Source organism: Pongo abelii, chromosome 9 (assembly GCF_028885655.2).
Source record: "Pongo abelii isolate AG06213 chromosome 9, NHGRI_mPonAbe1-v2.0_pri, whole genome shotgun sequence".
Taxonomy (NCBI): domain Eukaryota; kingdom Metazoa; phylum Chordata; class Mammalia; order Primates; family Hominidae; genus Pongo; species Pongo abelii.
Window position 1 is genome coordinate 36843894 of NC_071994.2, and position 15321 is coordinate 36859214.

At 40.9% G+C, this 15321-nt stretch overlaps 1 protein-coding gene across 5 annotated transcripts in view; it reads left to right on the forward strand.

The window, feature by feature from the left end:
• Positions 1 to 15321, forward strand: part of MPPED2 (metallophosphoesterase domain containing 2) — a 200201-nt gene that overhangs the window by 165778 nt on the left and 19102 nt on the right. For 3 of the 5 annotated variants that reach the window (XM_024254368.3, XM_054523567.2, XM_054523568.2), the window contains 3 exons: positions 3114 to 3229; positions 6411 to 6524; positions 9168 to 10530. In XM_024254368.3, coding sequence (XP_024110136.1) covers positions 3114 to 3229; positions 6411 to 6524; positions 9168 to 9286 — 349 coding nt within the window. In that variant the 3' untranslated portion in view covers positions 9287 to 10530. 5 annotated transcript variants of the gene reach the window in all.

The following is a 15321-nucleotide window of genomic DNA, read 5'->3' on the forward strand; positions in this document are numbered from 1 at the left end:
TCATTGAACTCTAAAAGGGTCTACCTGGCATTATCCCCAGGCCTCCAATGCCAGGTACCTCCCAAGCAAATTGAGGTAGGAAAGAGAGCACTACCTTCTCCTCTCTAAAAGCACTGCATCTAGCTGAGCAAGGCTGTGTTGACTGACCATGTGCCATATGTCAGCTGAGGCCCAGGGCCACTCCCAGTCCCTGCATTTTAGGCAGCTCAGACGTTGTAGGTACTGTATCAATTTTCTATTTCTGCTCTATCAAGTCACAGCAACTTTAGTAGCTTCTAACAACACGTATTTATCTTACAAGTACGTTGGTCAGAAGTCTGATGTGGGTCTCACTGGACTAAAATCCAGGTGTCAGCAGGGCTGCATTTTTTTGGAGGCTCTATAGGAAGATCTGGGTTTTTCGTAACTTTTCCAGCTTCTACAGGTTGCCCACATTTGTTGCCTCCTAGTCTCCTTCTTCTGTGTTCAAAGCCATCAATAGCAAGTTGAGTCCTTCTCACATTGCATCACTCTGATCTTCTTTTCCACCTCCCTCTTCCACTTTTAGGGACCCTTGGGGTTACACTGAGCCGACCTAGATAATCCAGGATAATCTTACTATTTTCAGGTCATCTGAATTCCATCAGTGACCTTAATTTCCCCTTGCCATGTACAGTAACATTCACAGGTTCCAGGTATTAGGATGTAGACATCTTGAAGTGGAGGAGACATTATTTCTTACCCCAGGTACCTACAATAATTGTATATATTAGGACTTTTTAAGTTTTAAGAAACAGGATCTAACTAAAGTTAATAAAAAGAACAAGATTTTATTGGCTCTTAGAAGAAAAAGTTCAGTTGGCTTCAGGTACAACTGGATCCACATGTTCAACAACATCATTAGAGCCCTCTCTTTTTTGTCTTGGGTTTCTTTGTGGTGGTTTCTCAAGCAGGGGCTATCTATAGGACAGATAAAATAGCTCCCTGGCAATTCCAGGCTCATATAAGTCTTAAGATTCAGGATCCCAGAGAGAAAACCATGACGTCTTCTTAGATAGCACCAGCCAAAGCCTGAGGGTGACTCTCACTGACACAACTTGGGTCATATGTACATCCCTAAGACTCATTCTAGAACAGGGATGGAATCATTCTTACCAGAAGCACGTGTACTGAGTGGGAAAGGAAGTGGTTCTCCAAACAAAACTCAGATGTTGTCACCAAAAGACAGAGGAAAGATCTGAACAGACAAAAGCAATAGGTGTCCACTCCACTATGTTATTACTGGATTTCAGAACCATGAAATTGATATATTATTCCAGTTCAGAGCTCATTAGGCTTCAAGCAACAAGATACCTAAACTTGAAAGAGTACAGAAGAGTATCACCCAGAGCAAGGAGTAAATTAATTCAGGTAGTATATAAGAAGAGGAATTATATGGTGGTAAACATTGTTTTTGGAACCAGACTGCCTGGGTTTATATCCAAGTTATTAATTGTGTTTACCTAACCTCTCTGTGCCTCAGTTTCCTCATTGTAAAGTAGAGATGATAATAGTGCCCACCTCATGAGTTTGCTGTGAGGCTTAAATGAGTTAATACAAATAAAGTGCTTAGAATGGTACCTTGACACAGAAAAAGCATTAAATAAAACAATATAATTATTCTTCTCATATTCTTATTTCTATTATAAGCAAGCACCCCAGGCATGGCTTAAGGACTTGGAAAGTGGTTAGGAAGCAAGTCTGATACTTTCCTGGTTTCTCCTTTTCTGGCTAGGGCTACACAGTCTCTTCTCTCTGGAACTTTCTCCACCATATCAGCGTGAACTGAGATTTGCACATATACCACAGATTTTTGCCTGGCTTTCAATGACCATTCTTCTCCCTCTGGTCCTGACTATACATGTCCACCATCAAATGAAAGCTGTGTCAGTGTTTCTAAGTTCAAATTCTTGAAAGAATCTGATTAGTCTGGCCAGTGACTGGCTTTAAATAAGAGTGCAATCCATTTGATTAGCTGTGATTGACAAGGTTAGGGTCACTTTATACACAGGTTTACCTCTTTCATTTGGCATGGAAGGGGCAGGTTAAACTGAAAGTGTAAGTTGGGCTTGGCCAGAAAATTGACCGACTTGTCTGTTACATGTATGCCTTAGCAAATTAGAATTTACCCACAGAACAAAATAGAACAGTTTTAAAGAATACTGATAAGATCTAGATGTTTGGGAATAGGATAACACCAGGAACTACTTAGTTCTAATGTGATTTAGCCTGTAGTATTTGCAGAGAGAAATTGATCAGTCTCCCATTACCTGTATTTTAAATGGTAGAGACATTTTCAGCACCAATCAGAAATGCTCAATGGATGGACAAAGACTCATTCCCTTCTACATGGAACATCAATCTCAAAAACTCATTCCTGGAGCAGAAGTTCCTGGGATGGAAAAAGGCTCATGTTCATTGTCAGGAGAGTGGATTCCAGAGTGACCAGGGATGTCCCCAAATCTTCCCTTTGGTGGCAGAAGAAAAGTTCTACATTTACTTTCTGTTTACTGTGTTCCTTCTCACTTTTCAGAGCCCCCATATTTTTTCAGAAATCTCACTCCAGGGTATTCAAACCATCTTAATGGACAGAGGTGTCTGTGTCAGAGCCCTCATCCTTTTCTCCAAGGACTTTAGTGAGAATCTTTCTGGAAAGGTAGAAAGATTTTCTCCTCCCTCCTCACTCCTCCCTCCACAGTGATTGCGAGGGAGAAGGAGTACTGCAGAATTTCTTAGCTGTGAGGCACTACAGGAAGGGTGGAAATGCTTTGGATCGGGGCTGGGTATCTTAGGAAGCACTGAGATTTGGGGGAAGACAAAGCATTGTCAAGATTTTGATAGAGGCCTGCTGGGAAAGTCTCCACTGTAAAGGCTCCTGTGCCCCTTTCTAGTGGAACAATTCGTAGGCTCCACGCTTGCTTTCAAATGGATTGGTTTTGAAGCAGTCAACAAAAAAGCATCCTGCTGCCAGGGCCAACCATCAAAAAGAGAAAAGAGAGCAATGCAAACCGTGGGGGAATGTGCGAGAGAGAAATATTGCAGAGCAGAGCCGTGGCTCTGCTGGCCTGATACCATGTGCATTATCTCCCCCAAAGGACCCCGTGGTTTAATGGATGGGGCTTTAACCTACCCAGAGGTCAGTCTCTGCTGGACAAGTGGAACCTCATCCCTGAGGGCATTGACATACTCATGACACATGGACCTCCTCTAGGTAAGTGAAGCAAAGGTTGTCCTTTGTCATCCAGATGCCTTTTTTCCAGGCGTAATGAATAATGCTTCAGGGACATAATCATTTTCCTCCAAAAAAAAAAAAAAAAAAAGGTGAATACGAAAAGAAAAGTCAATGTCTTTAAAGAAACTCAGTATGATAATTAAACTCAGCAGTTCTGCTGGGCTTACAGGTGTTCTTGAAATTAAATTTTTTGATTTAGTCAAGTCAGGGAAAAATCAAATGAGTATGGTGCACCACAGTCTTTTGAGCTTGATAATTTATTTTAAGAACTGTATTCACTTTGGAGTAAGGGGGTGGGGTGGAGAAAGGAAGGAGGATACGGACCTCCCAATCACAGGGCTTTTGAATGGCAATGAAATGATGGAAATTTTTATTCAAAGGAGCTCATTTTCCTTTTCCATATAATGCTGGAACCTGGAAGACCTTTAAAGTTTAACATTTGAGCTGATAATTTTAGAAAAGAATCCTTTTTTTTAAGCTGAGGTATTTCAGTAAGAACTTACACTGAAAGTTACTTAAGGATACTTATCCTACAGACACATGGAGGCTGCATCCAGATTTATATTGTCTGTGTGCTTCAAAGCCTACCCACTAGTGAGCCACATTATGGGCCAGAGAATGATCACTTGACTTATTATCTTCTAATTTTACACAAACTTGTTATCTGTTGGTTTAGCTACAGAACATTCTTCAACAAGGACTACCGCCCTGATTTCACATCTACTCAGTACTCATTATGCCAGGACCCTTTTTAAATGACTAAGGTGTGCTCAAGAAATTCAGATGTTCCACTTTTAATAGAAGACTGTTCGATTTTTTCTTTCTTTTTAAAATTGTGGCTAAACACACACACACACACATATAACATGAAATCTACCCTTTTAACACATTTTTCAGTGTACAGTGCTAAAAGAGTTTCTTAATCATCTTGGTTTGGAGAGAAGGGAAAAGCACTTTATACAAATATAAATAATTTCCACAAATTTTCCTGTGGTTTGGGGTTTTTATCCATGTTACTGCCCTCCTCTGCCATCCCTAAAAATAAAAAGAAAAAAAGTAACATTCATTTCCTAAAGCAAGTTTAATTTTTGTAGATATTTTCTCCTCCAAAGCACTTGGTGCTGCTCTCCTTCTCTTACAAGGGAAGTGGCCCATGTTTCACAAAGAAACAGTGGAAGTGAGCACCATGGCGGAGGCCATAGTGGCACATTTTAGTGATGGGGGAAGCAAGAAAAGAAGAGCCAGCTCTGTTGCAGACACGGGAATTATATAGATTTGCACAGGATCAGCAGTTCCTGACTTTTTTTAACACTTCAGAATCACCATTCCCATGCTTTTTCATCATCCCCAGACCACCTCAACCCATGTTTTAAAATATTACACTTGTCAACAACCTTTATCAAGTCATAATTAATTAAGTTCCCTATTTTACAACCATTAGAGTAGCTACATCATTAAATTGCTAGCTAAATATTGTGATTAGCATGAGTTACCCAGTGAGAGCATCCTACAGAGTTATCATTTCAGCTACCTTCATCCTTTTGCCTGAGCAGCCTAATTGGGTGCAGGCATGATTTCCCTTTGACTATTTATTTCAAGAGACTTGGACATCTTCAGCAGAGAAACATTTACATGACTCGAGTATTATTTGAAATATAACTTTGAACAGAACAAACTTATCAAGTCATTGATTTTGGTATAAAAGCAAATGGCAATAAGAGTCAGTCTGAATTGTAGACTCCAGGGATTTCAGACATCCCAGGAACTCTTAATAGGGAAGTTAGCATCCCTCTCTTTATGGTAAAGGTGGAGTAAATGAGAGAGTGGCTGTGAGTAGAGCAGAGTGACAACTACATCAAGGAGTTCCCAAATAAAAGGTCAGGCAAAGTCTTCTTAAGGTATTGTTAAACCTTAGTTAATACAGCTATCGGGATTCTTGTGAAAACGCGACATTGGAGGGGAGTGGAGAGACTGGCCTTGAATTTCTTCCTGCTGGTGAGGGGTGCCACAGTGCCGTGAGACTTCACTGTTATGGTATAAGCAAGATGCTTTCTCAGATGTTTGCATATGAAATGGAATATTTTCCCCCTTCAGGAAAAACACATGCATGAGGTAATATGTCAGCCAATGTAGCTTAAGGATTCTGCCCCACCATTAAAAAAGTTTTGAAAACGCTGGATAGATTTTTGCTAGGGACCCCACTTTCATCTATTCTCAGACTCTCTGGTCACTCCTTAAACCCCAGCGAATGTGTCTTTACAGAGACACTAAACATTCATGTCTGCAGTTTGGCCCGACAAAGCAGAAAGCTGTTCCTTACTGCCCAGTTATTTCTAAATAATAGAAATAACCTAATGGCGCTGTGGAATGGGTTTCCAGAGATTACGATTTAGCCTTTCATCCTACCTGCCTTCTTTATGCCCTATCCTGCTGAGGCGTATGGATTCCATTCCAGGCCATAATCATCCAGATAGCTGACTTTTGCTATAATTGATGTCAGTTTTTATGGATTTTCTGCATTAAGTGTAGAACTAAGTGGCTTTTACTTTAAAAGTAGTCAATTAGCCCCAGCTTGCTGGATGCCACCGTGAGGTCACATTTTTGCCTGTCGCTGGAGAGGACAGGACCACAGGAGCAACCTAGCTTTCCAAAGCTTTGGTCATCCAGAACCACAAGTGGTAAGACTTAGTGTATCTAAAGAGAGCCGGGTATCTTGTGACCAGTTTACAGGCAGCCCCTCCCAGTCCTTCTTCTTTGAATCATCTTAGAAGTAAACTGCTATAAGAAAGATATAATAAAAAAGAGAAAGTAACTGAATTGAGGGAGAAAGAGATATTATGGGACTGCAGGGAATAAATGTCATTGAGCTCATGAAGAAGATTTGAAACCCATGGTTGAATAAATCAAATCTCTTACAGAAAAAAAAAAATGTTAATTAACAGGAAGAAAAAAAATGGAAACCAAAAAAAAAATTTCAAGAACCTAAAGAAGACAAAGTGACGAGTAAAAAGTTTCTTAAAAGCCATTGTGAGCTTTAATGGAGAGGCTAGGATTACAGATAATGTAATAAACCTTCTGTGAGTTATGGCTTCCTGAAAGTCTAAGTGAAACCTTACCTGAAGAAAGAAAATTAAGTGTATTGATTGCATTTTGCCCTTAGGTTTTCGAGACTGGGTTCCAAAGGAGCTTCAAAGAGTGGGCTGTGTGGAGCTGTTAAACACGGTTCAGAGGCGAGTCCGGCCCAAGCTCCATGTGTTTGGTGGAATCCATGAAGGTAAGAACAGCGGAAAAGAATTCAAAACATTTTGTGTCCCTGTCCACGATCTCAGTCTACAACTAGGAATAAGTGGAGTAGTTGTTTTCAAACTTTTTAGCAGCAGGACCCTTTTATAAGATGAAGTCTTATGAGAAACATCTGCATATAAAGCTGATAAATATTTTATATGGACCTTCTCTCTTGTAAGCAGAGTGGAAAGTAGGAAGCACGTCTGGTCTACTTTATTGCAAACCCAGCACTCCCCCTGGCAGCTTCTGGAATCTCAGGGCTTTAACGAGGAATGTTTGATAATCATTGCTTTGGAGCAACCCCAAGGTACACAAGGAGTCATTTTCTCCTTAAGAGAGTTAGAAGAAATGGTCTGGATATTAGAAGCTATTTTAAGCCTCTGTGGTCCCCTCCTACCTGTAAATATTGTGTTTCATATGGAATTAACACAAAGACCCAGGAAGACAAGGCATTCTCTGAAAAATAGCTTGGGACATGCAATGAAAGACATGTAACAGAAGTGGCGGGAACCTGTACATTTGCAGGTAGACTTTTCCTTACTAACATCAGAAAACTATTTCAGACTTCTCAGAAATCATCGGAGCTATTAGCTCAGGCTGAGGTTAAGCAGAATAATTAAATCTCTCTTAAATAGGAACTGGTCCAGTTGCCATTTTTCTGCCTTTCAAGATAAGCTGAGTCAGGTTCACAGAACCGAAAGCCTCACAGGAATCTTCAAGGGATCTGGGTTTTCTCCGACCTGCCTTTTTCAAATCATGGGTAACTGGGCTTTGAGACAGACACAAAGCCCTCTTTCAGCAAGCCTAAGGAGTTCTGTCCCTGGCAAACTTTCCCAGTTACACACGCTTGTGTGCAATGGCCGTGTTTACGTGGGCAGCCGCTATATTCTCTCTAGCTCCTGCTTATGGCAGCTCTCTGGAGTTATTTATGAATATGCAGTCAAGTTGAGGTGTTGAAGGCTGTATGCCTGAGGAAGCAAAAAACAAAGTTTGCTTTTTCAAAGCCCACAAATCCAATGGCTTCCTGGTTAGGCGGGTAATAAAGAGCATATTGAAAATCATCCTACTGAGGCCAGAGAAAATTCAGCTTGCTCCAAGGGCAGGTACCAGCTGAGTGGGTGGAAAGCAGGGTGCAGCTCCCAGAGAGTGGATATCAGCCTGCCCTGGCTTTGAGCTGTGCTCCCTGAAAAGGAGGGTACTGCCCTAAGGTATGATGGAGGGAACACCAGTGATGGGGGAGTGCCTGGAGGCGAGACTAGGGAGGTGGAACCTCATATCTAAACTAAGCAACATTTCTGGGGGACTGTTATTCTGAAAACAGGTCTGAATTCGTGAAGCATGCCTATGAGTTTGCATCTATCTTTAAAAAAAATCATTAATTACCTTTAAACTAGCCAGACAATTGGGGAATTCCATTGAACCCCAAAATAATAAACTTGCCTAAAAGGGAGGAGATCATATTCAAATAAACTTGTCTCGCTTTTATTCACTTAAGACAGCTGAAGAGGGCAGGAAGAGGGCAAATACCAACCTCTTGATGGAGAGAGATAACAAGACTTTATGACCCCAGAACTAAACAGCGCAGATTTTAAATGCCTCTTTTCTTTTCTTAAGAGATTTTTCCATTGACCCTCATTAAGTTCTCCACAGGCTTTACTTGGAGAAATTTTAGCAAATGTGGAAAAAGCCTTTTCAGTTACTTCTATATATCTCGGTAATTTTATTTTTTTTCACAGCTTTGTTTTTATATACCATAAGAGCCTGATACCAACATAGAATCTTAGTTGAAGAGGCTATAAGGCAAATATAAGGTATTCAGGGAAATGTGCAAACTTGTAAACATGCTAAACATTTTATCATATTAAAAATTATCAAAGGAACATATATACCAAAGACCTAGGGAAACAGCTTTCTCCCAATAAATCACAAAAGGTTTATATTGCATATGGGAAGTGTTTTTGCTTGATGTAGTATCCAGGTAAGCTTAGGAAACAGTGACCTAGGGTGATGTTTCTACACATCACTTCGACATGTGATTAGTGGTCACTTTTGAATGAAATGGAACTTAGTATTAAAGCCACACAATTCAAAAATCATGTATGGTTAACTTTCGTAAAGGCAGTTAAGAGATTATTTCATAAATAAGTAAATTGAGTGTCTACATTTCTTAACTCTCAATGCAGTATCCTTTCCCCCCTCACCTGCCCCATATCCCACTTGTAATTTAGTTGTGTTTGCCCCTGAGGAGTAATCCTTATATTACTCATTTTATTCCCTAGAACTCAATAGTTAACACAAGGCTTTGAAATGAAAATCCTATTTTAAAAGGAGGAAAAAAGTTTTTCTTTATTCTCCCTAGTAAAGAAATCTCACAGCCCTTCTTCAACAAGTGTAGCATTTAAATAAAGAAAAAAATAATCGCTCTTAGTTGAAGGAGAAGATTCTCCCATTTAAAGAAAATAGAGTAAAATTGGGCAGTAGCTTCTGAAAGTCATTATATCTGAGGATGCTCAACTGAATTTCATCTCACTGCCCACTGACAAAAATTTTTTGTTTTCCTTGCCTGACAACCCTACATTCCATCACTCTCATTTGTATATATTACAGTAAATGTGACACTCTCTCCCCACAGGTTATGGCATCATGACCGACGGTTACACAACATACATCAATGCCTCGACGTGTACAGTCAGCTTTCAACCGACCAACCCTCCAATTATATTTGACCTTCCAAACCCACAGGGTTCCTGAAGCTCTAAATGCCCTATTGGAATGTGAGGGAAGGTCTATAAACTGCCATTTTTCTAATTATAAACTTACATTCTCTTACTTATTTACAAACCCTGTGAGTTCTTTTTGTAAATTGTTGGAACACAAATGATGCTAGAGGTTGTGCTTTTTCTTTTATTTTATTTTAAATGAGGCATCCATTTGAAATCAGAGGAACATTGTGAATTTGTAAAATGACTTCTGTTTTCTCAAAGGCCATGCCATTGTAAATTGTTAGTGTTCGCCAAAGGACAGCCAAGCTTTCTTTTAAAAAGTGATAAAAGTCTTATTTTAATATGCTTTAAGCTGAAAGAAAAAAAAATAAGAAACAGGCAGTGTTTTAAAAACCAACACAGATTTGCACAACTGTTTAAGAGTATTGTTTGAAATATTTTAATTTTCAATGTTTTGTTGTTGTCGTTTTCTTGGTAATGCTTCTTTTTTGCAGATGTGGTCCCGATTTATAGCAATCTTCTCAACAGAAGTAGGCATGGAAAAGACTTCTTTTCATACTCTCACTATAAAGAAAGCTGCATTGAGAAGAAAATGGCTGTCATTTAAAGGATGGTTTAGCTAGTGAGATTCCTATTGTGGTTATACAAGGTCTCATTGTTTGTTTGTTTCTTTTAAATTATTTTAGCTTTAAAAATACAGAAATGGAATCTGTCAAGAGCAGGTATTTCATACGGTTAAAAAAATGAACATGCAGACTCCTTTTCAATATGGGTTTATATATATAAGTATTTTTTGTGTATTATGACTACGTTAGGAGTTTAATATTGTCAAGGACAGTACAACTGCAAAGGGATGCTGTATAGCAGCACATCAGAAGTCGGAAGGAACTGACACATTTTCTCAGAGCTCAAGGTCTTAAAGAGCTTGAGTTAAATCTAGGTACAGTTACAGGCGTGTATAGACTTAAATGGATGCAATGGAAGCTAACTAAAATAAGGCTTAGTTGCCCTTTCTATTTAAATACCCCGAATTGTCTTCTTACTTCCTCTCCCCTCTCCCATTTTGCACTGTGTGTCGATGCAATCTTCGCTAGCACAAAATATTGTCGCTAATAGTCATTTCTGTTTTCCCATTGTAAATGCTGTTGAGCTTTATTCTATTTTATGTTACCTTGTTAATGAAATTTAGGAAAGCAGTTGTTTCTTTAAATTTATTGTGATATTCTATATCTAGCGGCCTTTATATGCAAATAAAATTGCAAGATTTTTAAATTCGTGCTGTTTAGAGGGTTGGCTGGTGGAGGATGGTAGTTTCGTCCTGAGGAAGGAGGGATTTATTCATATGCAACATCAGTGATGCCTTTCAGAAGAATTAGAATAAGTGATTTTTTTCCCTAATTTTCAATAAATTTTTATTACCCACCATTCACAGGCTGGCAGATAGATCGATAAGGCACTCAGTATACTCTTTCCTTCCATCATGCTGTCATCTGTCTTGCCTTAGGTTTCATCTTTGGCTGTTGTAATTTCTACAGGAACAGAGAGACTGCAGTTAAGGCTGTGGATGTATTTTGGGCAAGTTTGTGATAGTGAGTTTGGGGAAACAGTTGATGACAGAGTAATCACTGCACATTCTCATTTTCCCCAAGAGCAGTCACCATCTCCTCCTCACTGGTTTTTTAATGATGCCCACCCACAAAATGCTGTGGCAATCAAGAGGGGATACGCAGAAGGGTGACGAAAACCAGAGAAAATAAAAAAGACATCACCCAGAAGAACCACTGAAGCAAAACAACATAATCTTGGATCTGCAATGCACCCCCAAAGTCTTATGTGTCAGGGCTCATTGGATTGTATTCTGGATATATGTTCCTTCCTTCCTACCCATTGTGGATCCTTTGGTGCAATTTCTGAAAGGTGTTCTTGATTTCAGTACCAGCAGAATTGAGAGAATTTTCTAAGCCAGAATTCCTGCTCAGATTCACAGGTAAACCATCTTGGTCTGTTGTAGTTGTTAATAGTTATTAAGTATCTTGGATGTCACCATAGGCTGTGTTGGACATTTGGATCCAAGCTTGCAGAGCAGATGCTTCAGCTTCCCATGGGCTTCCCAGAGGGAGCTCATGACCGTTGAAGCTAACATGGACCAAAAGAGGTACTATGACAAGTGGACAACCCTTCTTTGACCTTCTACATCAGTAGAAGAGGGTGTTCACTTCAAGCCCCATCCCAGGGGGTTGGAGTGAGAGGTACACTACTGAATGGAAATTTCACCTGGTTAGTGTACCAGAAGCCAGAGACTCAGGCCTCTGGCTTCTGGAAAAACAAGCCTCTCAGAGATAGGTGGGTAATCATGATCACAAGTATGTATGCACAGCCCTTGAGAGTATGTCTGGACACAAACTCATTGAGCTAAGCACTTACTAAAATTGCTTTCCATTTTGTGGAGGCAAGAAGCTTACCCAGTGTACTAAATCTAGAAGGCAGACTCGTTTGTGGATAAAGCTTTCTTCAGCCAGTCCACCATTTCATATGCACGAACTGCCTCTGAGGGATTTGTAATCACTGTCCAGATGCCCAGAGCTTTCTACACTGGGCCTTACAACAACAAAATATTCAAAACAGCTCTTACAAATTGGGCACTTCCTATCCGTCCATCACCAGGCACTCTGTTGAACAGGTTGTGTATTTTGTTTCTAATCTTCACAGAATCCTGGGTAAGGTCACATAAGCCTCGCTTTACAGATAGGAAAGTAAGATATACCAAAATTAAATAACTTTCCCTAGGAAAAATGGAAGGTTCAAAAGCAGATCTGTCCATAGCCCATGCCCTTTTAATCATTCTTTGTCTGGACTAGATAAGTTGATGCCCTCTGAGAGCTGATGTAAGACTGGTGGCTGGGCATGGTGGCTCACACCTGTAATCCCAGCACTTTGGGAGGCGAGGTGGGCGGATCACAAGGTCAAGAGATTGAGACCATCCTGGCCAACATGGTGAAACCCCGTCTCTACTAAAAATACAAAAATTAGCTGGGCGTGGTGGCACGTGCCTGTAATCCCAGCTACTCGTGAGGCTGAGGTAGGAGATTAACTTGAACCCAGGAGGCAGAGGTTGCAGTGAGCGCCGAGAGAGTGCCATTGCACTTCAGCCTGGGCGACGAGCAAAACTCTGTCAAAAAAAAGAGGGACTGGCACAAGCCTGGGGATATATCCTATCCCTCAAGTAGCAGCTCGCTGAAACACCCTGCAGTGTGGCTCTACGACAGCCGTACATGGCACCTCATCCTCTCCCCTGAGGCCCAGCACAGCACAATGGATAAGAGCACAGACCCTTGGGACAGTGTGCCTGCCCACATACTGGCCCCACCTCGGACTAGTGCTGATTTCTTTGCCTGGGTACTCACTTTCTCTGTAAAACGGGGGTGATGAGGAGGAGGAAGTTGTTCTAAGTGCCATATGAGTTCATTGTTGGAGATCACTGTCTGACATCTAGTAAGTAGTGCACATGTGTTTTTTAAATAAAGTCACCCATGATTTGTCTTTAGATTCCCCAGGCAGGATTCTGTACCTTTTTTAAAAATTATTTAATTTTATTTATTTATTTATTTATTTATTTATTTATTTATTTATTTGACAGAGTCTCGCTCTGTCGCCCAGTCTGGAGTGCAGTGGTGCAATCCCAGCTCACTGCAACCTCTGCCTCCCGGGAATATTCTCCTGCCTCAGCCTCCTGAGTAGCTGCGACTACACGCCCGTGCCACCGAGCCCAGCTAATTTTGTATTTTTTGTAGAGACAGGATTTCCCCATGTTGCCCAGGACAGTCTCCAACTCCTGAGCTCAGGTGACCCGCCTGCCTTGGCCTCCCAAAGTTCTGGGATTACTGGCCTGAGCCACTGTCCCTGGCCTTCAGGCAGGATTCTGTCTGTTGACTCTCCAACCTCGAAAGCAGCAGCGGTATTGTTTCTGAGAAAGTTTGTTTGCATTGCTTAGGAACCGTAACAAGCCTCTCTTCATAAGGATAGGAAGAAGCCCAAGGGCATTAGTGGGAGGCGGATAAGGGAGCCTAACTTCCCAGTTTGGCTATCATTCTTTGCAAAATCACTTCTAATCTCTGAAGAGGAGGGGGTTTCTCCTCTTTCAAGTTGCTTAGAAGGGCACCCACAGATCTGCTTATTTCTCACAGCATCTCTCTGCCCTTGCAATCTTTCCTCTCCACCTCACCATGTACTTTTAGTGCAATTAGTGAATTCTTTTCTATCTGTTTTTCACACAATCCCCTTTTGTCTTATGTTGGGAGGTTGCTGAAATCCCTTTAGAAACAGGTCACTGTTATTCTGACAGGTGGCCAGCCTTAAGCCTGCCTTCATCTCCATCATTTAAGTAAATAAATACTGTGACCTAGGTCTTAAGTAGGGAGAAACGGAAGCTGGGAGGATTTGAGATTTGTCAATTGCAGATAAAACACTCGCTGTGTCTCAGAATAATGCCCCATTCCCCACGCTCATCCAGCAAGGATGTGCAGCTTTGGCAGAGTCAACATCCAGATATTATTTTGCTTCCTAGTCTCTTTTCATGCCCTATTTCCACTTTCCTGAAAGTTTTAAGATGCTTTTTGTGTAATTATTAAACAAAAGTGAATTAAGATCTACTTTGTTTTAAGGATTTGGCCATGAGCTGAGGCATTTGGAAACACTGCTAGGTAGGGGTAGGAACAATTGGTTGTGGGGAAGGCTCCAGGATGGGATGGTCTTAATGTGTGGTTTCACAGAAGGCTCCAGGACCACTTCTGGATGTCAGGTTCTTAGCACAAAACGTTTTTATTGTTATTGTTGTTGTTGTTGTTTGCTTTTGTTTTTGTTTGTTTTGTTTTCTGCTATCTTGCATTCAATAGCAGGATGTGTCTGCCTTCTAGCATGGCTCTTCCAGAAGTTTAGAGCTACTTTTCCCTCCCTTTTCTAAGTGTCCCCTCTACCTTCCTCCTCTTACTTTGCTTTTCCATGGGAGAGAAAAACACTGATTCAGAAAACTCCCCAAGAAGCTCCAGTCTTCCCTGGTGCCCCAATAAAGTCAGCCTCTGGAGATCAGGAGAGGTCCAGAGAGGATCAGTGGTATCACCATGGTCACACAGCAATTCAAAGATAATGCCCCACTTTGGCATTTGGACATTCCATTTTGAGCATGAACTGATTTTTCAGCTTGACATTCAGAAATAATCAAAGATGGAGACATCAGTTTTGGCCTGACATAGTGTGATTTTGCAGCACAGGACAAGCTGCCAATCTGTGAAGAGAAAACAAGATTGTTTGAAAGAAACCTCAGAATCTGAGGTTTCCCATGAATATTCCCATGAGGATTCATTTTCTTTTTCTTCAACCCATCCACCTGCAACAATTCCGATAGGCTTCCAATTCCTCCTTCTACAAGAGAGATGGGTGCTCAGTTTCTACCTTTTCTACCTCAGAACATAATGGCTCTTTGTCATGCATTTTGACATACATGTGTATGTCAGGTCTGGAAGCTGTTGGGTGTTGGTAAGAGCCCCCGACTTTGGAATCAGACATGCTGGGTAGCCTTGGATGTGCTCTTTTATTTCTCTTAGCCTCAGATTCCACACTTGTAGAAAAGGAATCATTCCCATCTCGCAGTGGATTTGTCAGAACTGATATGTTAATATCGACAGGACCCTGGGTGGAGGATTTTTATTCTGTCAATTGTAATTTCCTAAAGAAAAAAAGGCAGGGGCAGAGGGCAAAAATAAAAATGTATATTGTTTTCTGATGGCCACAGCCCTTCATGAGAGAAAGCTAATTCCTTGAACTGGACTGTGTAAGAAACCATACAGAAAACGAGTTCTTTAACTTTCTCTCTCTCTGAACTATCTGACGAAACATTTGTGGTGGGTTTTTGTCGACTCCTCTTCATTTCCTTCCTGAATTAGGGATGCCTTACAAGACAAAAATCTTGAGGTAAAAAGGCTCTTTCATATCCGACAGCATCTATATCTGGGTAATGGTGAGAGAGAGAAATGCATTTCCATTAGGAAGCACAGCCACAGTGGAACT